The sequence below is a fragment of the Sphaerodactylus townsendi genome, linkage group LG16 (genome assembly GCF_021028975.2).
Source record: "Sphaerodactylus townsendi isolate TG3544 linkage group LG16, MPM_Stown_v2.3, whole genome shotgun sequence".
NCBI classification, from domain to species: Eukaryota; Metazoa; Chordata; class Lepidosauria; order Squamata; family Sphaerodactylidae; genus Sphaerodactylus; species Sphaerodactylus townsendi.
Genome location: NC_059440.1, coordinates 7,557,510 through 7,584,062, shown reverse-complemented (window position 1 = coordinate 7,584,062; position 26,553 = coordinate 7,557,510). Strand labels below are relative to the sequence as shown.

The 26,553-nt window shown below is 49.7% G+C and overlaps 1 protein-coding gene across 1 annotated transcript in view; it reads left to right on the top strand.

Moving 5' to 3' along the window:
* Positions 1–1,369: 1,369 nt before the first annotated feature.
* The window catches only part of TLCD3A (TLC domain containing 3A), a 28,145-nt gene continuing 2,961 nt past the window's right edge, over positions 1,370–26,553 (top strand). The window contains exons 1-4 of the mRNA XM_048518473.1: positions 1,370–1,642; positions 10,638–10,721; positions 19,052–19,265; positions 21,234–21,329. Coding sequence (XP_048374430.1) covers positions 1,521–1,642; positions 10,638–10,721; positions 19,052–19,265; positions 21,234–21,329 — 516 coding nt within the window. The 5' untranslated portion in view covers positions 1,370–1,520. The remainder of the gene's footprint in view (positions 1,643–10,637; positions 10,722–19,051; positions 19,266–21,233; positions 21,330–26,553) is intronic.

Genomic DNA, 26,553 nt, shown 5'->3' with positions numbered 1-26,553 from the left:
CCCCAGAGACCTTTCTGCAGCTCAGACCCTTCTGTAGCACCCAGGAGATCCTTCTGCAGCTCAGACTCTTCTGAAGCACAGACCCTTCTGAAGCACCCAGGAAACCCTTCCACAACTCAGACCCTTCTGCAGCACCCCAGAGACCTTTCTGCAGCTCAGCCCCTTCTGCAGTACCTAGGAGACCCTTCTGCAACTCAGCCCCTTCTGCAGCACCCCAGAGACCTTTCTGCAGCTCAGCCCCTTCTGCAGCACCCAGGAGACCCTTCTGCAGCTCAGACTCTTCTGAAGCACCCCAGAGACCTTTCTGCAGCTCAGACCCTTCTGCAGCACCCAGGAGACCCTTCTGCAACTCAGATCCTTCTGCAGCACCCCAGAGACCTTTCTGCAGCTCAGACCCTTCTGCAGCACCCAGGAGACCCTTCTGCAACTCAGATCCTTCTGCAGCTCAGATCCTTCTGATGCACCCAGGAAACCCTTCTGCAACTCAGACCCTTCTGCAGCACCCCAGAGACCTTTCTGCAGCTGAGACCCTTCTGCAGCACCCAGGAGACCCTTCTGCAACTCAGATCCTTCTGCAGCACCCCAGAGACCTTTCTGCAGCTCAGACCCTTCTGCAGCACCCAGGAGACCCTTCTGCAGCACCCCAGAGACCTTTCTGCAGCTCAGACCCTTCTGCAGCACCCAGGAGACCCTTCTGCAACTCAGATCCTTCTGCAGCTCAGATCCTTCTGCAGCACCCCAGAGACCTTTCTGCAGCTCAGACCCTTCTGCAGCACCCAGGAGAACCTTCTGCAGCTCAGACCCTTCTGCAGTGCCTAGGAGACCCTTCCGCAACTCAGACCCTTCTGTAGCACCCAGGAGACCCTTCCGCAACTCAGACCCTTCTGCAGCACCCGGGAAACCCATCTGCAGTGCCTAGGAGACCCTTCTGCAGCTCAGACTCTTCTGTGGCACCCCGGAGACCCTTCCGCAGCTCAGACCCTTCTGCAGCAACCAGTGCAGATCCGTGGGCTGTCGTGGCATCTCCTCCAGAGGTGGGCGCAAGTTTGGAAGGGAGCCGCAGATGCCCAGGCGGCATGCACCGGCCGGCTGCCAGCCCAGCAAACCTGCTCATCCGGAACGGGCTTCCTGGGACTCCTGGGCACCGAGTTCGGAGCCCGGCCCGGACGGCCTGGAAGGGGGAGCCTGCCGCCCCGAGCCATGCACGCTGCCCTTTGCAGAGCCGGGAGCCCCCTGGGGTGGTCGAGCCAGGCCGAGCCCCCTCCCGAGCCCCCTGCTGGGCGTCTCCGCGCGGCGCTGGGGCGGCAGCAAGCGCCTCGGCACGCCCCGCGGCCTCGCCTCGCCCAGGGGGCGGTTCGGGAGCCCCCGCCGTCCCGCCTTCGCTGGGCTCTGGCTCCGGCTTCCCCGCCCGCCCCTTCCTTCCTTCCTTCCCCGCTCCCTCCCTGCCTGGCTGCATCCTGCTCGGTGCAGGCCGGCGTGCGGCGGCGGCGGGGCTGGGGGGCGCGGGGCGGGGGGGGGGCATGTGGCCGACGCTGGCCCTCGGGGCCCTGCTCTTCCCGGCCCTCTTCGCCGCCAGCCTGCGGACTCTGGGCGGCCTCGCGCCGGGATGGAGCCGCAAGGACCGGATCGTCTTCAGCGGCAGGTACCGGCTGGCTCCGTCGCGGGGAGGGAGGGAGGGCGCGCAGGTCTGCGGGTCACGCAGAGTTCCTCGGCAGGCGGAGTCCTCGGCGCGCCCTGGAGAGGGGCGACCGATGGGCCTTTCCGTGTGGAGGGAAGGCTCTGATCCGGATTAAGAGGGAGGGGCTCTCGTCGGGGTCGGGGACTGGGGCTCTTGGGCGCCCTGGCCCGGGCCGCTTCGTGGGACGGCGAATGAATGGGGTCCGGTGCGCGCGCCGCCTGTTTGTTTTTGCGGGGATGAAAAGTCGCCCGCGGAACGGGCTGGAGCGCTTGCCTCGCTGGAAGTCGGCGGCGTTCAGAGCCCTACTACAGGTGATCCTTTCTGTAGGGTTTGGGAGCCTGCCTCGTGGTGCGCCTTCATTCCGGACACCAACCTTGCAAGGTGGGCTGATCCTGCAGAGAGTGGGGCGGAAAGGGGCTGTGGGGCTGAAATACTCCGGGCTTGCCTGGTGGTGGTGGAAGGGGCCATCGAGTCACAGTTGATTTATGGGTTTTCAGGGCAAAAGACATCCAGAGACAGTTGTTGTGGGTTTTCCGGGCTGTGGTCCGGTAGATCGTGTTCCTAACATTTCGCCTGCATCTGTGGCCGGCATCTTCAGAGGTGTATCACAGAGAGAAGTGTTATGCACCTCTGAAGATGTCAGCCACAGATGCAGGAGAAATGTTAGGAACAAAACCTACCAGACCACGGCCACACAGCCCGGAAAGCCCACAACAACCAGTTGAGTGCAGCCATGAAAGGCTTCAACAATACACATTCAGAAACGGTTTGCTGTTGCCTCCTTGGTGGTCTCCCATCTATGTACTAACCAGGGTCTCCCCTCCCCCCCCTTTAGGTTCTGAGACCTGCCTGGATCAAGTTAGCCTGGCCCATCCAGATGAGGGCTTGACTTTCCCAGGAGTATTTTAATAAGTTCATGGCTGAAGTCAGCTCTGAATCCAGGACTTCCGGACTTGTACAACAAAATAATTGGGGTGCTGTGTGGTTTCCGGGCTGTATGGCCGTGTTCTAGCAGCATTCTCTCCTGATGTTTCGCCTGCATCTGTGGCTGGCATCTTCAGAGGATCTGATGGATCTGAAGATGCCAGCCACAGATGCAGGCGAAACGTCAGGAGAGAATGCTGCTAAATCACGGTGGAATGGCTCACCAGTACAACCTAATGATTCCGGCCGTGAAAGCCTTCGACAATACATTGAACAAAATAATGGTTTTATTTAATTCATTTGTACCCCACCTATTGCAGTTTACATCATTCTCCTCCATTTTTTATCCTCAAATACAACCCTGTGATGTAGGTTAGGCCAAGAGTTGCGTGTCTGGCCCAAGGGCATCTAGCAACCTGCCGTGACCTGTGATTCGAATCCAGGGCTCCTGCATACTAGTCTGACACTCTAACCACTACATCGCACCATCTCAGCTGACTGTATGCTCAGCTGTTCACAGGAGACGGTGTCCCCAAAGGGACAGGATGGTCGGACTTGAAGCAGCGCAGGTGTGTGGGAGTTGTCGCCGGAGAAAATTGCCAGGCTGTGGGATTATTGTGAAAATGAAATTAAATAGGGAGGACTCTGATAGGGTTGTTGCTCTCAAACTGGAGGTAGGGTGGCATGAAAAATGCTAGGCCAGTGATGGCGAACCTTTTCGAGACCGAGTGCCCAAACTGCAACCCAAAACCCACTTATTTATCACAAAGTGCCAACACGGCCATTTAACCTGAATACTGAGGTTTTAGTTTAGAAAAAACGGTTGGCTCCGAGGTGTGCATTACTTGGGAGTAAGTTTGGTGGTAGTCAGTGGCTTTGCTTTGAAGCAACTGTGCAACTCTTCCAACGGGTGAATCACGGCCCTAGGAGGGTTTACTCAGAAGCAAGCCCCATTGCCAGCAACTGAGCTTACTCCCAGGTAAAGGATCGTGCTTCAGTTCTTCGCATGAAAATCAGTGGGGTTTAGTAGCGTTTAACAGGATTACCTACACTGCTTCCCCAAAATTAGGTCTTAGGTTTAAGGCTAATAATCGAGCCCAGCAGCCCAGGCCAGCCTAGATGGGGGGGGGGGGGGGGGCTCTGTTTGCGCGTGGCCACAGAGAGGGCTCTGAGTGCCACCTCTGGCACCCGTGCCATAGGTTTGCCACCACTGTGCTAGGCCAATAGGGAAACTTCCCAATGCTGTGAGTACCTGCAGGAAAACACACGTCCTTTTGAGAGCCGGTGTGGTGCAGCGGTTAAGAGCAGCACACTCTAATCTGGAGAACCGGGTTCGATTCCTCACGCCTCCGCATGAACGGTGGACTCTTGTCTGGTGAACTGGATTAGTTTCCCTGTTCTTACACATGAAGCCTGCTGGGTAATCTTGGGCTAGTCGCAGTTTCTGTTAAGACTCTCGGTCCCATCTACCTCACAAGGTGTCTGTTGTGGGGAGAGGAAGGGAAGGAGTTTGTTGGCCGCCTTGAGACGCCTTGCAACGGAGACAAGCGGGGTATAAACCCAAACTCTTCTTAACATTTTGAATTGCTCCGGGGTGGTTTATCGCATTTCCCAGTGTGGCCCTCACCAGGTTGCTGTGAGGATAAAATGAAGAAAGGCAGTCGCTCTGAGCTTTGTGGGGGGAAAGTAGGATAAAGAAACACAACATGGTTAGATAATATGGTTAAGAGGATAACGAAACGAATAAAAATAGGACGAGGGGAAGAGAACAGTGTATACAGATGAAGTCTACAAAATTATGCATGGGGTAGAAAATGTTGACAGAGAGAATTTTTTCTCTCTTTCTCACAATACTAGAACCAGGGGGCATCCATTGAAAATGCTGGGGGGAAGAATTAGGACTAATAAAAGGAAACACTTCTTCACGCAACGTGTGATTTGTGTTTGGAATATGCTGCCACAGGAGGTGGTGATGGCCACTCACCTGGATAGCTTTAAAAGGGGCTTGGACAGATTTATGGAGGAGAAGTCGATTTATGGCTACCAATCTTGATCCTCCTTGATCTGAGATTGCAAATGCCTTAACAGACCAGGTGATCGGGAGCAACAGCCGCAGAAGGCCCTTGCTTTCACATCCTGCCTGTGAGCTCTCAAAGGCACCTGGTGGGCCACTGCGAGTAGCAGAGAGCTGGACTAGATGGACTTTGGTCTGATCCAGCTGGCTTGTTCTTATGTTCTTACAGCGAGGTCTGTTGAACCCTGTGCTAGGATGAAGGACGTATGGCCGCCAGATCTGCGCCTGGAATGGCTCCCGCTGCCAATCCTTGCAGACACCTCTCTAGCAAGGAAGTTCTTATTCGAGCTTCATTTGAACGGGGTTCTCAGACCCGTCACCGATGACAATTCACTTCCCTCTGAGAACTCTCCCTCAAAAAGGTGACAGCATAACAGATGAGGAGCTGCCGTCCAGAGACGGAGTGGAGTTACATGTCTCTGGGCGCACGCTATCTGGTCACGTGGTGGGGGGGAATCACCCCCCCACTTAGCTTGCCAGCAGGATCCTGGGGGCGGCTCCTTTGGCTGGTGCCGGCTGAAGAAGCAACATGGCTGGACCGCTGCTGGGCACCCCTTGGCCCGCGGCAGGCTCCCGACGGCAAAGTGGGGGCAGTGGGGGGGGGACGCGCCTGGAGCTGGTGTTGCCCCAGGCGCCGTTTCCTCCCCCTCCCCACACCTCTGCTGCCTCCTCAATAGAAAGTGGTGAGCTCAGAGCGGTGACTCTTGCAGAGATGCAACAGGTGCCCTCCTCTGAAGGTAGGTTTCTGCATGGTGAGCCACTGACTGAGCCGGCCACACCTGATGCAGAGATGCCGTGCAGCAGGGTGGTTGAAAGGAGGGCAGGCCAGAACAGGTGATTCATCCGGAGTTGCATCTGAACGGATGCTTTGCGTTTAGCAGAGGCTGTTTGTGGCTTCATTCATTTTGGCCCAGTTGCTTGCGAGCGGGCCCAGGTTGTGAGAACGGCACACCGTGACAATTGCCGGCTTCTGTTTCTCTCTCGGGGATCCTCCTTGTAAGAAGAGCAAAATCATCTCTGGACTCTCTTGAGCTTCAATTTCAATGACACGCTCTGTGGTCCCTTTCACTGTTTTCGGGGTGGATTAGCTGCCTGAGATCTCTGGGATAGTTTCCCAAGAGTGTGAAAACATGTCGAGGGCAGCCGTTCTGAAAAGTGTGGTTCTCGGGCCCCGGGTGGTCTTCGGCAGGCTTTGAAGCGGCTGTGGAGACCACCCCGAAAAGGCAAATGACAAAAAGATTTTCCGGCTTTCGATTCCACGGAGCTCCGGGACAGATTAACCTCTTGAGGAGTCGGAGCACATGCAGATACCCTGACCCTTCAACCGGCTACATGCAGTTCAGGGAGATTCACTGGGGTGCCCAAGGAGTCCGAATCAAATTCCAGGTCAGCCACCACTAGTCTCTCTGACCTTTCGGCTGGGTATTTTGGAGAGGATTTCTTGTCACCTGTTCCACGGTCCGGGTGATTTGTTGGTGCTGCTTTCTAAAGAGTTTTTCTCTCTGTGTTTTTCTCTGTGCCGTGGAGAAAAACACATCTTATTGTGACATGTCCCTGAAGATGCCAGCCATAGGAGCAGGCAAACCGTTAGGGCAAGGGCCATGCTGGCAGGGACTGATGGGAATCGTAGTCCATGAACATCTGGAGCGCCAGAGTTGGACACCGCTGCGTTAGGGGCTAAATCTAACAGACCACGGTTCACACAGCCTGAAAAACCCACAATAGCCAAACAAATTTTGCCTCTGTGTGCCACTTTATTGTTGTTTTTAAGTGACATTTGCTTTGCTGTTCTGGTTTTGTGGAAGACTTTGGAGATACAGAGACAGACAAATGTCTCCAAAAAAACACATCTTCAATCGTATGCTTTGGGAGATCAGCTGTGTTTTCTCGTGGCATTTTGAAAGGTTAAAAGCAACCCGGAAGGGGGTGTGTGGGAGATTGGTGCAGGGGTCCGCAACCTGTGGCTCTCCAGATGTTCATGGACTACAATTCCCATCAGTGCCAGGGGCTGATGGGAATTGTAGTCCATGAACATCTGGAGAGCTGCAGGTTGCAGACCCCTGGTTGGGTGCCGGTGGGGGTGGAGACCAATTTGACCCCATGCAGTTTTCCCCATCTCAGTTCCACCTCCCCACAACTGCCCCACTGGAGGAAATGTGTGGGTTCATGCTTCCTGGCATGGGGCAAATTGCATCTTTAGGGAGGTGGATTGTGCACCAGGAAACAGGACAGAGCTCAGCCGCAAAATCCCCTTCCTGCCAGGGATACAGACCGGTCCAAAGATCAGGTTTTCCAGGGGCTGTTTTTTGTCTCGATCGCCTAATAGATGAAGCTGAGTCACATCCTTGACCTATCACAGCTGCTATTGCCTCGGTTTTCATCGGTTTCGGTTTTCATCGATTCTTTTCGGACGGATTACCAACGAAAACCGAGGTTCCACTGTATTTGAATACACATCAGCTTTCCGATTTATTTTGGATCTGTCTTTATTGTAAATGAAGAAAAGGGGCGCAGAAATATGATTAAAATATAACTTATCAGCTGTTGAAAAAGACTGTGGAACACGCCGGGAATCGAACCCGGGGATATGTGTTGTTGTTGTTGTTTTGCAACAAAGCAGGTGCTCTTTCACTGAGCTGTGGCTGTTTCGTAGGCCTTAAGGAAAAAAAATCAGCAACCTGAGAGAGTCTAACAACAGGCCTCATATCTGCTCTAGTTCTCTAAAGCTTTTCAAGGCAGAAACATCCACACTACTTGTGGATGCGTTCTTAAAATCCAATGCAGCAAACCTCTCGTAAGACCCAAAGCCCTTGGACGTCCTGTTCCCTTTGTGCCCGTGTTGCGCCCTCCCCAAATGCCCCCCACTAACTCCTGTGAGCCCTGGCAGGTTTTGTTGTTGCTGTTTCCAAAGTGCTGGGGTAGAGGCGGGGGGTTGGGATGGACGCACAGCCAGAGTAATCCCTTCCTTCCCGTTTACACGATCCAGAGAGCTGGCCGACTCTGCCAGTATCTCCCGAGATACGCAGCCAAACAAACGGAAGAACCAGCCGAGCCCCAAACACAAGGTGCAATTCTTCCGGCAAGTGAATGAATGGATAATGGAAGGCAAGCAGGCCTTATTGATTTAAGAGTATTTGCCTGGTGTACCTAGACACGGCGACCTTGCCGATTTGCCTTTTAACAGTTGGTGGGGAAGGCTATGGGCGTGCTCTCTCTCTCGCTTGTTTAAACTGCTGCCGTGCGTGCGTGTGTGCGTGCGTGCGGTTGTTTCCCCGAAAGAAAAAAGTAAGGCAGTAAAATTAACAACCCTTAAACACATCACTAAAACCTCCTCTTGGATATCAACATTTATTTGCTCAATAGGAAAGATCCTCTGGGTAGGATGCACAGGGTCAGACTTGGAAAGGGAATTCCAGAGTCATGGGGCAGAGACCCCGAAAATGCATCTCTGGGCGCCTCTCTGGCCTTGTTTTGGTGCTCGTCTAGTGATCGGTTTTAATTTCCAAGCCTGTTTCGACTCTAAACTTCCCCTTCTCCTTTTATTTATTTCTTGTTTAAATTGTATCCTTGAGTCTTTATTTGGCCACCGTTTTCTGCCCGCCCCCTCCATAAAATGTGTGCAGTGTACTTATGTATAAATGATGCATTAATAATGTCTGTAAAAGAAACAAAGGAACTGGCAACCCCAGTGAGGAAAATGAGCCAAAGAAAAAGGTTTGTAACAACCATCGACAGAAAGTAAAAAGAAACGAAGGGGACATCCCTCGTTTCTGTCTTTTAAAACTAATGAGAGCGACCCAGATGGAGGCGTCCAAGCTGTTCAGAGTCTGGAGGGAATATCTTTGCCACGGCTGCATCCGCACATCTGACGCTGTTGCACAATCATTCACAACTGGACTGTTTTATTATTATTGTAGATTTCACAGCTGCCAGATCTTTAACTGGTTGTTGGCCTTCATTACAATTTGAGCCTCACCCAGAGGCCTAGGAAGTTGTAATATATTCGCGTAGTATTCATGCAGATCCCAGCAGGGCTGCCTTCTAAATTGTTGTAGTAGTAGTAGTAGTAGTAATAGTAGTAGTAGTAGTAGATTTCACACCTGCCAGATCTTTAGCTGGTTGTTGGCCTTCATTACAATTCGAGCCTCACCCAGAGGCCTAGGAAGTTGTAATGTATCGGCGTAGTATTCGTGCGGATCCCAGCAGAGCTGCCTTCTGTATTATTATTGTTGTTGTTGTTGTTGTTGTAGATTTCACAGCTGCCAGATCTTTAACTGGTTGTTGGCCTTCATTACAATTCGAGCCTCACCCAGAGGCCTAGGAAGTTGTAATGTATCGGCGTAATATTTGTGCAGATCCCAGCAGGGCTGCCTTCTGAATTTGACAGATGTTAAACACAGTCCAAATATTCAGCACAGACATTTCGATGTAGTTTGGCCTGGAAAAGTGCGCTGCTGTGGCAATAAAGAGGGGCAAGATCACCGAGAGTGATGGGATTGAAATGCTTGATGGCCAACTCATCAAGTGCAACTAAGAGGCCGATGATGATGATGATGATGATTATTATTATTTCTCTCTCTCTCTCCCCCCTCCCTCCCTCCCTCCCTCCCTCCCTCCCTCCCTCCCTCCCTCCCTCCCTCCCTACCTACCGCCCTCCCTGGAGGGCTCAGGGCGGTGAACAGCATGAATACAAGTAAACACAAAATAACCTAATAAATTAACCATGAATAGATAAATAAATATAGACTCTATACGTATTAAAATACAAAACTCCATTAAAATAAAGCGTTCTAAGTTACAAAAAACAACAAATGGCGTCTCACAACTAAACCCCCCTGAGAGAGGGGCGGTAGGGTTCACCGATGTTATGAAGAGGGGGTGGGGGCGATCAGCGGCCGGCCTCCCCAAAAGCCCGGTGGAACAGCTCGGCCTTACAGGCCCCGCGGAACTCATGAAGGACAGTTTTGTCTGTAAAGGACACTCCATTGGCCGACAGTGGCTGTTGCACAATAATAATGCAATATCCAAAGATGCATGGATGCAGCCCACCATCTTGAAGAGCAATGGGGAAACTGCAAATACCATCTACCCTACTAATGATAGATATTTATTACGGCCTTTTGGCCAGCCAACAGTTCAAAATCAGAGTACACGTGAACACATAGCACTCCATCTATACAAAAATATAATATAAATTGTAAAAACCATTATAAAATCTATTGATAAATAACATTAACTTCAGGCATTATTACAGTCCTCGTCGCACAGTACAGCTCTTTGTCTTAATAAGGAATTACGCTTGTTGTGTACCAGTATACAAAATTTAGCTACCTTCTGTGAAATGGCGGAAACACGATCTTCTAATAGCATTCTTACAGAATTTGTATCTGAATTTTCTATGAATGGATATACATGACGAGCTAACAATGGTTGGATTAACAGCTCCCTTTCACCTTCATGTAACTTGCAATGCAGTAAGATATGTGACACTGAGTGTACTTCCCCTGAGCCGCACACACAGGTTCTCCTGTGCCTTGGAATATTTTGGAATCGTCCCATCAGATTAGCTGACGGGAAGGCATCGAAGCGAGCCCTAGAAAAAGCCCATCGGCTTCTTGCTGACGTTATATCAGATAAATAAGGTGCAGCTGAAATACCTATCCATGATTTTAGTGGTTTATATAGAACAGGTAGCCGGGGAAGATCTGTTTGCATCTCGATGTCAGTAAGGCGTTGGTGGACCATAACCATTTCTCTGCTGCTTCCAATCTCCAAAAGTTGCATTGGATCAAGACCACACTGTACCCTACTAATGAAATAGTTACCTTCTTGGAGTCTATCAAATTATCGATGCTGTGTTGCTGTGCCTATGTGCAAGGGTTTTTTTGTTTCTGCAGGAGGAACAGGAAGGCAGTTGTTAATTCTCTCCCTAAAGGTACTTTTTTACTGCTTTCCCCCCAGGCTGGTTTCCTCCTTCCAAGCCACGATGGCAACGCTCTCGGGCATCATCGTCATCAGTAGCTGCAAGGACGTGGTGCATGACAGGTGAGAGAAACAAAGCGAGCATTATGAAGCGGAGGCAGGGGTGCGGGAAGGACTTTTACCCACAGGTGCGCCACCCGAAGACCTTTGTGCTCTTACTTAGGAGCGAGCCCTGCTAAATTCCAAGGGTCTTGATTCTCAAGGTCCCAGGTGCGCACACCTGGGGCTGCTGGATGCACGTTGCTGGCTGCGAGGGTGACAAGATCGGGAATATGGCTCTGTTAACTGATTGGCTTGAACAAGGTAACCTTCTAGGTCAGGAGCCGATAGGGTTCGGGAGAGGTGGCTCAGCTTTGGATCACTGCCAAAGGTTATATCATCCGATCTAAATAATCACCCTCCTTTCCCAAATGGCTCCCTTTATGTAGGATTTATTGATCAGAGAGAAGAGTTGGGCACCGTTCCTAGGGCAAGAGTTTGGGAGAAGCGGTGACATGCTGCGGTTGAGAACAGGCTGCTGTGGCTCACGGGGCAACTTCACGACAGGCCTTACAGCTCAAATCTGCTGAGGTTATGGCTGGGGGAGGGCGGGGCTTGGGGGCCTCCTGGGCCGGCCTGTACTGTGGTGCCCACCGCCAAGCCCCACCCCTGGGACATGAGATACTCACATACACGCTAAAAGGGGTCAGTGATATCAGTCACAGACCAGGAAAGGGATTTGGGCGTCTTAGTTGATAGTTCCATGGGAATGTCAACTCAATGCATGGCAGCTGTGGAAAAGGCAAACTCTGTGCTGGGGATCATTAGGGAAGGAATTGATAATAAAACTGCCAAGATTGTCATGCCCTTATATAAAACAGTGGTGCGACCGCACTTGGAGTACTGTGTTCAGTTCTGGTCACCACATCTCAAAAAGGAGATCGAAGAGATAGAAAAAGTGCAGAGAAGGGCAACGAGGATGATTGAGGGACTGGAGCATCTTCCTTATGAGGAGAGGCTGCCGCGTTTGGGACTCTTTAGTTTGGAGAGGAGACGGCTGAGGGGGGATATGATTGAAGTCTATAAAATTATGCATGGGATATAAAATGTTGACAGAGAGAAATTTTTCTCTCTTTCTCACAATACTAGAACCAGGGGGCATCCATTGAAAATGCTGGGGGGAAGAATTAGGACTAATAAAAGGAAACACTTCTTCACGCAACGTGTGATTGGTGTTTGGAATATGCTGCCACAGGAGGTGGTAATGGCCACTAACCTGGATAGCTTTAAAAGGGGCTTGGACAGATTTATGGAGGAGAAGTCGATTTATAACTACCAATCTTGATCCTCTTTGATCTGAGATTGCAAATGCCTTAGCAGACCAGGTGCTTGGGAGCAACAGCCACAGAAGGCCATTGCTTTCACATCCTGCATGTGAGCTCCCAAAGGCACTGCAAGTAGCAGAGAGCTGGACTAGATGGACTCTGGTCGGATCCAGCTGGCCTGTTCTTATGTTCTTATAGCACATTGCACCTGTTCATCCCAGTGTTTTGGCATTCTTCCTCCAAAATCTCTTCCCTCTTATACCTATCTGTTGTTCTCCACAAAGCCTAAGAACCCATCCCCCTTGACGGGTATGAGGGGAAGGTTCATGCGTTTACCTTATTCAGAAAGAATGTGGTAAGGTCGCCACAATTGCCCTTATTCTTTTGGAGGCCCTTTGTATGGCCGTCTCAGGAGGTGCTAGATTTCACTGTGTTGGCCAGATATGTATCTTTATGGCCTAGTTACATATCTGCTTGCTGGCAGGAATGATAAAAGGACTCTAGCAATTGCAATTTTGTTTTGCTCCTGTCGTCTATTGGGTGATAAGCAATTAACAACTAGTCATTGGTCAGGTTAGATGCGTCATAGAGGTTTTACTGCTTGAAAGGAAAGGAAAAGAGCTCCGACGATGCACAGTCATGGAGTTCCGGAACTGGGAAATGGGTGTGCAGTTTATCCAGTTTAGCATCATGGAAGAGACCACAAGGGCATCAAGTCCAACCCTCTGCAATGCAGGAACACACAATGCAGGATCACACCATCACTTGTGCATATGTGTGAGGGGAGTTATTCCTTCTCATATTTCAAAGTGGCAGACAGGGAGCATTTTTGATTGATTGAGAAAACAACACAAGAAGGAAACACCGACCTCCCCCGTCCCCTGTGCTGTCATCTCAGGGCAGATTGGCCCCTCCCACCTCTGGGCTCAACTCACAGAAGGCCAGCATACCATTTGGGTGGTTGTCTCTATATCCAAGAATGGAATGTGCTGAGGTAAGGCAATGGTTGCAGCTTCAACGGCAGCCGGCTGGAGTTCCTCACTCTACTGCCTAACCCAGTGGTGGGGAACCTATGGCACGGGTGCCAGAGGTGGCACTCAGAGCCCTCTCTGTGGGCACACGCAAACAGAGTGGCCCCCCATCTAGGCTGGCCTGGGCCGCTGGGCTCGATTATTAGCATTAAACTTAACACCTAGTTTTGGGGAAGCAGTGTAGGTAACCCTGTTAAGCGCTGTTAAATACCACGAAGAACTAAAGTGCAATCCTTTACCTGGGAATAAGCTTGGTTGCTGGCAATGGGGCTTGCTTCTAAGTAAACAGTCCTAGCATTGTGATTCACCTGTTGGAAGAGTTGCACGGTTGCTTCAAAGTAAAGCCACTGACTACCACCCAGCTTACTCCCGAGTAATATATGCCTCGGAGCCAACCATTTTTTCTAAACTAAAACCTCAGTATTCAGGTTAAATTGCCATGTTGGCACTTTGCGATAAATATGTGGGTTTTGGGTTGCCATTTGGGCACATGGTCTTGAAAAGGTTCGCCATCACTGGCCTAACCAAAGGCAGTAGATCTCCAAGTCTTGGGCCGAGGCTCCGTCAATAGGATCCCTGAACCCAAATTCCCCTAAAAATCCCCTAATGGCATCTCATGTTATACCAAGTGGAAATGGTTCCACTGTGGGAAGAGAAAGGCCTTTAGGAGCATCAGTAAATATCCCAATCCTGAACACTCTACTGGTATTTATTCCCAGGTCTTTCGTTGTGCCTGTTCTTCTGAGCTGCTGTCGCACACCCTCTCTGAGCCTGGACCCATAGAGCTGTTTCATGTCTCTTCCACAGAGCTTGCCAGGGCAGGCACCAGCCAGAGCCTGTGAAATTCGTGGTTCTGGCTCCCCAAAGGGTTTATTCCTCATGCAGTCAGATAACATCAAGGAAGTTTGCTGCTCAGAGCTGTTTGCAGTAGGGTTTTCTCATGGTTTTTGTTTGAATAGGAACTCTGCTCCTACAAAGTGTCACTAGCTGAGGCATAATTTTGTTGCCCCCCCCCCCCCATTGTTTCTGTGCAACCTCCATTTTGGGAGGGTGTCAGCTGCCCTTTCTCCCCCTGCCATCTTTGGCCTAGTGTTAGCATCTGGCGATTTGCTCTCTCCCCCCCTTTCTGAAAGGATGCTGGTAGCTTCCGAAGAGGATTTCATTCCAGGCTTCTCTCCGCTTGCATCTGAATGGAACAGTCTCCCACCTGGGGGCTTTTCGTTCCCCCTCTTGAGACTTTGATCCCCTCCAGCTGCGAATTTTGGAAGTTGTTTTCTCTGCTGTCCTGTCAAAAGATTCCAAATAGCCTGTAGATGCAGCATAAAGCTTCTTAGGAGCTCCTGCCATCCGCTTGAGAAAGCCCTCTGGGTGCCCCGTTCAAGACCTGAGCCCTGGCCCCTTGACTTCTCCCTGCCGGATCCTGGCACATCTTCTCCCAAAGCACTCATGCCATCAGCATCAGACTCTCTGGTTACCATCTCGACCTGCACCCAGCCTTCTCTTCCCAAAAATTCTCACACTAGAATCTCGAAAGCAAGCCTGCCGCAAAGCCACGAAGGTGTTTACTCTGGAGTATTGGAGACCACAAAAGCTGCCACCATATCATGAAAGCAAGCCTGGGAGAGCCACGCTTGTTTCATTAAAACCTGGGTTCTTTTCTCCAATAACTCCAACCAGCTGAAGTCTCAACGATTTCCATTGAAAAACAGAAATCAAAGAAATAAAACATGATTGCCGTTAAGGGATTGCTTAGGTGGTTATGTCCCTTTTGGTTCTTTGTCCCCGTTCCGGGAACCCATGGCCCAGAGATGCTTCTCTGACCAGGTCTCAAGATGGAATTCTAAACCCTTTGTTTTCCCCTTCTCAGGAAAACTCTGTTCAGGCCACGAGGTAACTTAGGCCTTTGAAGTTTCATCCTAGCACCTCTGCATAGTTTCCTGTCCTCCCTCCAGGAGATCAAAAGGCAAAGATGCTTTTCACAGTCATATGTGACTTTGCTAGTTTTAAGTACTATTCCATCACAGTTAGTTTGCCAGACCATGTCAATTTCTTGCCAGCTTTGCTGGGTCTATTGCTCCAGTGATATTGCAGTGTAAAAAAGTAAGAAATCCCTTCAGATCCATTTGAAATTAAGCTAAACATGTGCCGATCTCCTTCGCTTTCCCTGCAAAGGGAGAGGAAAAGCCACACTTTCGGAGCTTTCAGAAACCACGGGGATTCTCTGTTCTGAAGGAGGGGTGACTGCGGAAGAGGGGAAGCGTGTGCATAACTAAGAATCGAGCCCAACTAGAATGAATGTTCAATGCAAAGGAGACCACAAGTGTGTTAATAGACAGAAAGTGACTAGCTTGAAGTCACCGAAGGAAGAGAGCAGCTTTGAACGCTTTAGTCACTGCAGCATACTGCCTCTTGTGCGACTCCTTCCATTACACCCATGTAAAGACATTTTGCCCAGAGAGCAAGCCAGGCCTGACACCCTGAAAAGGAATCGACGGTTGAGATGTGAGGCACTTTGCACATGCTCAGAGAATGAAGCATGCATGGTGTATGGGGAATCAGTGGGGGCTTGCTTTCCATTTCTCCCAGCAGCCCTTTCATCCAAGTTCAGCCACATAGAAACAAGCATGGCTTCCTTTTCCCTTAGATTGGGGGTAGTCAGTGCTGTGCCTATCCTTCTTGGAAGATGGCAGGAATCATTCTCAGGGGGTGGGAGCTGAGATGATGTCATGTGCCCAGAAAGCTGCTGATTGGAGGTTGGTGAGCAGAATTGAGCTTTTGCGGTAGTTGCTTGAAAGGACGCCATTGGAGGATTTGTATTGCAAGGAGGGGCTGTGGAGTGGGAGCAACCGGAGCTGGTTGCAGGAAGTCCTTCTCTTAGGGCAGGGGTGTCCAGCTCTGGCGCCCCAGATGGTCGTGGACTACAATTCCCATCAGCCCCTGCCAGGTGGGGCAGGTGGGGCGGGGAGCAGGGTTGCCAGATCCAGGTTGGGTAATTCCTGGAGATTCGGTGGTGGAGCCTAAAAAAGACAAGGAACTCTGTGGAATATAGTGTCATAGAGTCCACCCTCCAAGGTATCCATATTTCTCCAGCAGAATTGATCTTTGTCGTCCGGAGAGGAGTTGTAATTCCAGTCCTTCTATGCTTTTGGGCTTCTTTCTTCGCCATCTCTCCCCCCCCCCAAGACCCCCTATTTCACTCCATCTCCTGTCTGCCCAGCTCCACTAATAAAATATCCCCCCCCGCCCCAGTTTCTGGCATGAATGGAAGCACTGTTCAATATCCACCCCTACCCCCTACTGGTCCAAACACCCATAATGTGCCGTAACCTTGCCTTGCTCTATTTCTGCGACCCACACACAGGCCCCCTTTTCTTCCTCAGCTGTTCTCCTCCTCCCTCTTTCTCTGGGTCAGCTCACCCCCCCCTCCCCGCCCCATCTGCTTTCCAACAATCCCCATTCAGACAACCACTCGCAGCCCAGTTGGTAAAACAAGACATTAGACCTCAGATAAATAGGTACCTCGTGGAGAGGGAGCTGAATTTTGCACATGCCCAAAGAGAGGCAGCGTAGCGTAATGGTTAAGAGCAGGTGGATTCTAATCTGGAGAACCGGGTTTGATAACCCATTCCTCCACCTGAGTGGCCGAGGCTTATCCGGTGAACCAGATGTGTTTCCACACTCCTACATTCCGGCTGGATGATCTTGGGCTAGTCACAGTTCTCTCAGAACTCTCTCAGCCCCACCTACTTCACAAGGTGTCTGTTGTGGGGAGAGGAAGGGAAAGGAGCTTGTCAGCCACCTTGAGTCTCCTTACAGCAGAGAAAGGTGGGGTATAAATCCAAACTCCTCTTCTTCTTTTGGCTAAATCCCCATTTCTGCAATAGAGTCCAGGAGCCAAAAGATAACGGAAGTAGGTTCCCCAAAGAGCTTTCCTTCTACGTCACAGGTGTCAAACTCGCGGCCCTCCAGATGTTATGGACTACAGTTCCCATCATCCCCTGCCAGCATGATGCTGGCAGGGGATGATGGGAACTGTAGTCCATAACATCTGGAGGGCCGCGAGTTTGACACCTATGTTCTACGTGAATGTTGATGACTTATGGAGTGTAGTATACTGATAAGACCGTCAAATTAGGACTGGGGAGATCCGGGTTAAAAAAAGAAACAAACAGAATATTGGTATAGTGATCCGGGTATTAGGTTCTCTGGGTGTAATAATCTGGGTATTGATATAATCTGGATATTGGTTTTATAATCTGGGCATTAGGTTCCCCACTTTATTTATTTTAAAACCCAGGTCTCCCTTACCTGGCCCAACCTCAGCACCACACAGGTCACCTGATGGAAAAAGGATGAGTCTGGGAGGAGATTTCTGGCATCAGGGGAAAAGGGGAAAGTTAATTCATTCTGACTCTGAACTCACACTTTCCCAAAATACTGAAATTTTAATGCAAGCTCCTTGAGGGCAGAGACCTGTTCTTTTTTTCATACCCTGGACAGCACTGTGCCTCTTGATGGTGTCTTGGGGATTGCAGTTTGTATATTCCCGAGATTTATACAGGCACCCTCAAGGCATAAGTGATGTATAACACGGTAGGGTCATAGTCAGTTAAACAGCCTCTCAGTTGTGCAAGCTTCATTGCCAAAGTGGGCAAAGAATGCTGTTATTTCTTAATAGTTCTCGCTGCTGAGTGTTACAAATAGACTGAAAGAGGTTCTGCATTTTAAACTCCCTCCTCCACTCAGCTAAAGGGTAGTGAGGATTGCTGTGTTTAATATCAATCCCCCTCCTTTCTTCCGAGCTTGTAGACCCTCCGTCAGCACAGAAACAAAATCAGCAAGGCGGATTCTGCATGGGCCAAAAACAGCGGTGTGAAAACAGTGTAAATCCTTTTACTATGGCCCCTTCCGCACATGCAGAAGAAGGCACTTTCAATCCACTTTCAATGCACTGTGCGGAATAGCAAAATCCTCTTTCAAACCATTGTGAAAGTGGATTGAAAGTGTCTTATTCTGCATGTGAAGAAGGGGCCACCGTTTTAAACCATTTTACACTGTTTTCACACCGTTTTCACACTGCTGTTTATGGCCCATGCGGAATCCACCCAAAATTCTCCTTCTGAGGTCTGCTATTGACCCTGAGCAGTTTGGTTTCCTGGGACAGTGCAAGAAAAGATGGTTGAGGTAGGGGGTGGGGTTCTAGTCACAGTTCTTCGGAACTCTCTCAGCCCCACTTACTTCACAAGGTGCCTGTTGTGAGGAGAGGAGGGGAAAGGAGCTTGTAAGCCACCTTGAGCCTCCTTACAGGAGAGAAAGGTGGGGTGTAAATCCAAACTCCTCCTGCTCCTGCTCCTCCTCCCCCTCGTCTTCTTCTTCTTCTTCTTCTTCTTCTTCTTCTTCTTCTTCTTCGTCGTCTTCTTCTTCTTCGTCTTCTTCTTCTTCGTCTTCTTCTTGGTCTTGGTCGTCTTCTTCTTCTTCGTCTTCTTCTTGGTCTTGGTCTTGGTCTTCTTCTTCTTCTTCTTCTTCTTCTTCTTCTTCTTCTTCTTCTTCTTCTTCTTCTTCTTCTTCTTCTTCTTCTTCTTCGTCCTCGTCGTCCTCGTCGTCCTCGTCTTCTTCTTCTTCTTCTTCTTCTTCTTCTTCTTCTTCTTCTTCTTCTTCTTCTTCTTCTTCTTCTTCTTCTTCTTCTTCTTCTTCTTCTTCTTGGTCTTGGTCTTGGTCTTGGTCTTGGTCTTGGTCTTCTTCTTCTTCTTCTTCTTCTTCTTCTTCTTCTTCTTCTTCTTCTTCTTCTTCTTCTTCTTCTTCCAAACTCCTGCTCCTCCTCCTGCTCCCCCTCGTCTTCTTCTTCTTCTTCTTCTTCTTCTTCTTCTTCTTCTTCTTCTTCTTCTTCTTCTTCTTCTTCTTCTTCTTCTTCTTCTTCTTCTTCTTCTTCTTCTTCTTCTTCTTCTTCTTCTTCATACTTGACACCTGTCATAACCAACACCGAGTCCACTGATAAATCAGCTTGGATTGGCAGAAATCAAATAGGAAAATAACTCCTGTGTGCCCTTTCCTCCTACAGGCACTGGTTGGCCCAGGAGTACACCTGGATCGTGGTTTCCTACATGACCTACGACCTCTACGTCATGTACCTCTGCTACTGGCACAAGAGCCAAGAGAAAGGGGAGGACCTGAAAAAGCACACCCTGGCCAGCTTGAAGGGCTTCCTGCAGAGGGAACGGCTGATGGTCACTCACCACATCTTCATCCTCGTCATCCTCACTCCCGTCGCAGTGGTGAGAGCGCATAAGGAGAGACAGTGGGAAGACTGAGCCAGAAATGGGACGCGGTTGGGGTGAGGGAGTTGGCTGTTCAACGGAAGATGTAACTCTGTGATCTTGGGGAAATCCGTCTCCCTTTTTCCTGCGGTCTTTTTTCTGCGACCCTAAGCAAACTCTCTCAGCCCCACCTACCTCACAAAGTGTCTGTTGTGGGGAGAGAAGATGAAGAAAAAGAGTTGGATTTATACACCCCCCCCCCCCATTTCTCTCTTATAAGGAGACTCAAAGGGGCTTACAAACTCCTTTTCCCTTTCTCCCTCATTGAAAGTGATGCTGTTTAGCAGTGGATTCCAGCATCACAGCGGCTGCCGGGGGGTGGGGCGCAAAACTCAGATTTTGCACCGGGCTCCATTTTCCCTCTATGCCTCTGCCCAGAGGGGAGGGCAGAAGGAACTGCCAGCTGCCGGCTGGGAGCCCAGCTGGTGGGGAGCAGGGGAGGGCAGGGCGGGGGAGTCTGCCATCCCCGGTCTTGGAGAGCTGCTTTTATAAGCGCTAGGCCAGGGGTGGGGCTTGGGGAGGCGTGGCCATGCCCTAGGGGCGGGTGGGGGTGGCCCCACCCCCGAACCCCCCCTCCATAAAAAATCTATACCTACGTCCCTGCCCCGCACAACAAACACCCTGTGAGGTGGGGCAAGGGAAGGAGTTTGTAAGCTGCTTTGAATCTCCTTACTGGAGAGAAACGGAGGTATAAATCCAAACTTCTCCCCTTCTTGAACTGCTCCTGAGGATTTAAGCCTGGAATTCACCACCACCCCCATCCCACTGGATTCACTAGATCCGTGGTGGCAAACCTTTGGCACTCCAGATGTTATGGACTACAATTCCCATCAGCCCCTGCCAACATGGCCAATTGGGGAGGGGCTGATGGGAATTGTAGTCCATAACATCTGGAGTGCCAAAGGTTCGCCACCACTGCACTAGATGATATAGATTAGGGCTATAGCAATTGGGGTGGGGGACTCTTTCCTCCTGCACCCCATTTCCCTGATCAAACACGCATTCCTCAGTGGGCTGCTTTTGGTCTGGTAGAGAAATGAAACAGGAAAAATCTGGGTGACCCCCCTATCCTTACACAGTTTACAGTTCTCCCTGATTGGGGGAATGGCACAGAGTAACACCCCGTGGGTCAGGATCCAGAGAGGGCCTTCCCGTGGTTGACCTGAGGCCGGCTTTTCCCATCCAGAGTTCCAAACATGGGACATCGGCATAGTTTGATTGAAGGATTTTTGCAAATCCGGGGGGGATGCTCCTAAATGATAAAGGGTCGTGTCCAGTGGTGGGATCCAAAAATTTCAGTAACAGGTTCCCTTGCCAGCCCCCCCTCAGCAAAGGGGGCAGAGGCATACGTATGCAAACCTGAGCCCTGGGCAACACCTGAGTTGGATGCCCCCCCTATGGGCAGCCACCCCACCACGACCCCACAAAATTTTTTTGCACCAGGTCATTTCTAAATCATCATCACATTATAGAAAATGCTGCCCCAACTCACAAATCTGAACACAGCAATGGTGAAACACACAGGTTCTTGGATAGAGACTGGTGAGATAAAAGGGACGAAAGGCTGAGAATCCATGAATTGCAGTACCTGGAAGGGATTAACCAAGTTCAGGGAGTTACATTATGAGTCGCAATTGCTATATGGAACCTTCACGTTCAAAGGCAGGATGCCTCTCGGGGAGGCGAGGGCGTGGAGACGGAAAAGCGGACCCCATTAGTAACCCCCTCTCGACACACACAAATAATGAGTAACCCACTCTCGGGAATTGGTGAGAACCTGCTGGATCCCACCTCTGGTCGTGTCCTAGTGGCAAAGAGAATAAGTGAATCAAGAGAAGGCACCGTGGCTTGCAGGGTTGGGTCGGCTACGAGCCATGGATGCCTCCCTCCCAACCCTAAACTCTCATCCGTGCTCTTTCTTTGCAGCATCTTCGGGGGGACCTGGGAGACTTCTTCGTGGGCTGCATCTACATGGCAGAACTCAGCACTCCCTTTGTATCCCTGGGCAAGATCCTGTTGCAGGTAAACTGGGTTTTATTTAGGGGGTTTGCAGGCGAAATCTCAAGACGGCACACAAAAAAACCACCAATGCGCCAATTTAAAAAAATTATCCTAATGAAAATGTGTCAATAAAACTATCTAAGAACATAAGGACAAGCCTGCTGGATCAGACCAGAGTCCATCCGGTCCAGCACTCTGCTACTCGCAGTGGCCCACCAGGTGCCTTTGGGAGCTCACAGGCAGGATGTGAAAGCAAGGGCCTTCTGCTGCTGCTGCTCCTGAGCACCTGGTCTGCTAAGGCATTTGCAATCTCAGCTCAAGGAGGATCAAGATTGGTAGACAGAGATCGACTTTTCCTCCATAAATCTGTCCAAGCCCTTTTTAAAGCTGTCCAGGTTAGTGGGCATCCCCACCTCCTGTGGCAGCATATTCCAAACACCAATCACACGTTGCGTGAAGAAGTGTTTCCTTTTATTAGTCCTAATTCTTCCCCCCAGCATTTTCAATGAATGCCCCCTGGTTCTAGTATTGTGAGAGAGAAAATGTTCTCTGTCAACACTTTCTACCCCAGGCATAATTTTATAGACTTATAAAATTATGACGACCTTGTAGGGTTTTCACGGCAAGAGACAAACAGATGGTTTGCCATTGGCTGACTCTGCATAGCTATCCTGGACTTCCTTGGTGGTTTCCCTTTGACATAGGGCTAAAAGAAGAAGAAAAGTTTGGATTTTTACCCCACTTTTCTTCTGAAAGGGGTCCCAATGCAGCTGACAAACTCCTTTCCCTTCCTCTCCCTACAACAGACACCTTGTGAGGTAGGTGGGACTGAGAGAGTTCTGAGAGAACTTTTACTGGCTCAAGATCACCCAGCAGGCGTCATGTGGAGCAGTGGGATAACAACCCTGGTTCACCAGATTTTAGTCCTCTGCTCAAGTGGAGGAGTGTGGAATCAAAACCAATTCTCCAGGCTAGAGTCAACCTAGCAGTGGCGTAGGAGGTTAAGAGCTCGTGTATTAAATCTGGAGGAACCGGGTTTGATTCCCAGCTCTGCCGCCTGAGCTGTGGAGGCTTCTCTGGGGAATTCAGATTAGCCTGTGCACTCCCACACACGCCAGCTGGGTGACCTTGGGCTAGTCACAGTTCTGCTGAGCTCTCTCAGCCCCACCCACCTCACAGGGTGTTTGTTGTGAGGGGGGAAGGGCAAGGAGATTGTAAGCCCCTTTGAGTCTCCTGCAGGAGAGAAAGGGGGGATATAAATCCAAACTCTTCTTCTTCTTAACCACTGCATGCTAGCTTTGGCCATCCAGGTCAGGGCAAGACCAGACAATGAACCAGCAAAAGAAAGGGAACTCTTAAATAACAGCCAAGTGAAGAGAAATGAGGCAGAGAACCTAGCATAAAAGAGGTGCCGAGCGAATCTCAAGAGGAAGGGCATTTCCAAGGCAGTCTTATTACCTACAGTTCTACAAGGAACACACTTCCTCCAGTTTAAACTGAAGAAGAAGGAGGAGGAGGGGAAGAGGAGGAGGAGTTTGGATTCATACCCCACCTTTCTCTCCTGTAAGGAGACGCAAGGTGGCTTTCAAGCTCCTTTCCCTTCCTCTCCCCACAACAGACACCTTATGAAGTAGGCAGGGCTGAGAGAGTTCAGAAGAACTGTGACTAGCCCAAGGTCACCCAACAGGAAACACATCTGGTTCATCAGATAAGCCTCCGCCACTCAGGTGGAGGAGTGGGGAATCAAGCCCGGTTCTCCAGATTAGAATCCACCTGCTCTTCACCACTACACCACGCTGGCTCTCCTGAGAATCTACGAAAGATCTACTTCATTCTGTAACCCGCCCCCCCCCGGATGACATTTTGTGTGTGAAAAAGTGAAAACCTTCAAAAGAGCCTTTCTTGATCTACGCAGTGTCCTCTCCAGTCTTGTTTCCGGATGCCCCTGAAGTCCCATCAGTAGAGGCCCAAAGGCCGAGCTTATTAATGCCTCCCAGCACAGGAAGTCAGAGGTACCTTGCCCGGAACATGGAAGTTCCATGTAGTCATTGTCGCTAACACTGGTGGACAGGTCTTTCCTGAATGTGTATAATTTTTTTTAAGCCATCTAAGTCAATGGCCATTATTCCACTTTGTGGCAACGATTTCCACATGTTAATAATATACTGTGTGGAGTAGTATTTTATTTCGGTGTGTCATGAATCTGTAGCCTGTGAACTCCAATGGGTAACCACAAGTACCGGCATTTAGGTGGCAGGAGAGAAAATTATGTTGGCTCCCTGCTTAATTTTATAGGTCACACCCATAGTCATCTTGGTGTTGTGGTTAAGAGCAGGTGGACTCTGATGTGGAGAACCGAGTTTGATTCCCCATTCCTACGCGCGAGCAGCAGATTCTTATCGGGTGAACTGGGTTTGTTTTCCCCACTCCTCTACGTGAAGCCTGCTGGGTGACCTTGGGCCAGTCACAGTTTCCTTTGAACTTTCTCAGCTCCACCCACCTCATAAGATGACTGCTGTGGAGAGAGAAAGGGAAGGAGTTTGTAAGGCCCTTTGAGACTCCTTACGGTTGAGGAAAGCGGGGCACAAATCCAAACTCTACTTCCCCGCCACCCCACTTTTTGACATCTGGAAGCTGCTCCAAGCCTTTGATCATTTTTGTTGCCCAACGTGTATTATTATTATTATTATTATTATTATTATTATTATTATTATTATTATTATTATTATTATTATTATTATTATTATTATTATTATTATGCACATAACAACACAGCACAAGTGTCTGGAATTCATCTCTGAATATCGAGTCCTTCCCAAGGACCTAGGATATTAGAGGTATTTGCGTAGAATATGTGCAGTTCCTAGAAGTGCTGCATTCTGCAGCAGGTGGACGGATGTTCTGTCCAAGTTTAGGCTTTCCAGATGTTTTTCAAGATTTCTTGGGATTCCTCCTAGAGCACCGACTACTAGTGGGATTACTGTTGTTCTTTTTTGCCACAATCGTTCAACTTCAATTTGTAGGTCCTTGCATTTTGTGATCTTTTCCAGCTCTTTGTCCTCTACCCTGCTGTCAACTGGCACAGCAACATCTATGATCCAAACATGTTTTTTCTCTATCACTGTCATGTCTGGGGTGTTGTGTGCCAGGTGTCTGTCTGACTGTATTCTAAAGTCCCAGAGTATTTTTGCTTCTTCATTTTCTGTGGTCTTCTCTGGCTTGTGCTCGTACCAGGTCTTGCTACAGGGCAGGCCGTACTTTTTGCAAAGGTTCCAGTGCACCATTGCTGCTAGCCTATTGTGACGTTTGAGATAGTCAGTTTGGGCTATTTTCTTACAACAGCAGATGATGTGCTCCACGGTTTCATCACCCTCTTTGCAGAGATGGCACTTTGGGTCATTATTATTATTATTATTATCATCATCATCATCATCATCATTATCATCATTATCATTATCATTATATTTATATTTATAGGCCGCCTCACCCCCAAAGGGCTCGAGGCGGCTCACAATACAGCTGTTCCAATAACAGCACATAAAATACATAACTAAAACCAACCACGTTAAAACAAATTTCCACAGCAGCAGTTTCTTAAAATTTAAACAACAAAGTTAAGAGCAAGCAAAATTAAGGACAGGCGCCCGATCAAAAAGGCTGGGAGGGGAAAGGCAGGGCCCAAGATGGAATCAAGGCCCTGCCAAGATGGAAGTATGTGGAATGCTTTTCTGAGCTTGCTTCCTGATTGGAAGGTCATCGAAAGATCCCTGGTTTGACAGTAGCATCCAACGCAAATGTAGGCCATAACTGAATACTCTCAACCGAGATTAACCGGGAAGAGGCTGGGCCCAAGCAATTGACCACCATTATTCGACGTATTTACATCCTGTTTTCAATTGCTCAAAGCAGGTTATCATAAGTGTGGGATATACAACCAATTAGCCACATTCAACTAAACCAGTGATTCCCAATCAGGGTTCCGTGGTACCCTGGGGTACCATGAGCACATCCCAGGGGTACCATGACAATGCTACCGCCTGCCCCTCCCCCACACCCCAGCATCAAATGTTTAAATGTTTAAACAACATTGAAAAACGGCATTGTTTTATTTGCCTAAATTCGGTGTGGATTGGGGGGGGGGGTAGATTTAAAGGGAGCTCTCCCTTTAAATCCCCCCAATCCATGCCGAATTTAGGCAAACAAACAACACAGCTGTCAACGCTGCTTTCCCTCCCCTCCCCTGCTTGCCACTCCCCCCACCTACAAGCCAAAACCAGAAAAAAACCTTTAAAATGCAAAAATCAAATGAACCTCAGGGGTACACTGAGATATGAAGAGTGAGGTCAAGGGTACCGCGACGTCAAAAAGGTTGGGAAACAATGAACTAAACTATCAAAAACACAGTGCAGTTCTGAGATTCTTTTGCTTGAATATCTGAAACGGCCATATTTTTTTTTAATCAAATTTGACCACAAGTCCATTTTGCTTAGTGCTGTCTTCTAGAAGGTCTGAGGCAGAGAAAAGCAGGGGCCTGTGGAGTCACTGCTCTGCTTCTGAGCTTATTGCCCCTCCCCGGTTTTAAGATTAAAACCATCAGCAAAATGCGCGGGGGCGGAGGGAGGAGAACCACAAACCATCTGCCAGCCGGATTCAAACCAGAAGTGAACCAAAGGCCAAAATAAGGAGATTAGCTGAAGGGCTTGCCTGTCGGGGCCTACAACAGTTCCGCACGGACAAATCTACAGCAGGCATTGGTGGAGATGCTGCAACCCCACACAAATGCGCCGCTCAGATTTTAAGCCACCTTGAACCACGAGGGACAGCTGGAGATAGGGTTTTAATAAACAGAAGAGCCAGGAAACCCCTCTGCATTACCTGTACCAGTTACAGCCTCAGCTTCAGGATCCGTCCCGGGACTTTGAGCTGCTAGCATCTTCCCCCACGGCTCAGGGTCTTAGGATGTCCTGCCTCCCAAATCAGGGAGATTTCTATACCCCACCCCACCCCACCCCACACACAAGACATTACTATCTCTTCTAGTTCCCAGCCTGTGCCAGCCAACTGGAACCTTTTATAGCCCTTCTCCTTTCCTCTCCCAGTTCTTGCCTTTCTTCGCTTGCTCCAGAGGAGACTCTTTCACTCCAAGGAGACCTTTGCATCGAAGGAGGCCTTTATTCCATAGGGAGTCAGTCCCCTTGTCTGCTCTTTAGCTAACGCCGCAAGCTTCCCTTCTGACCTTTGTAAC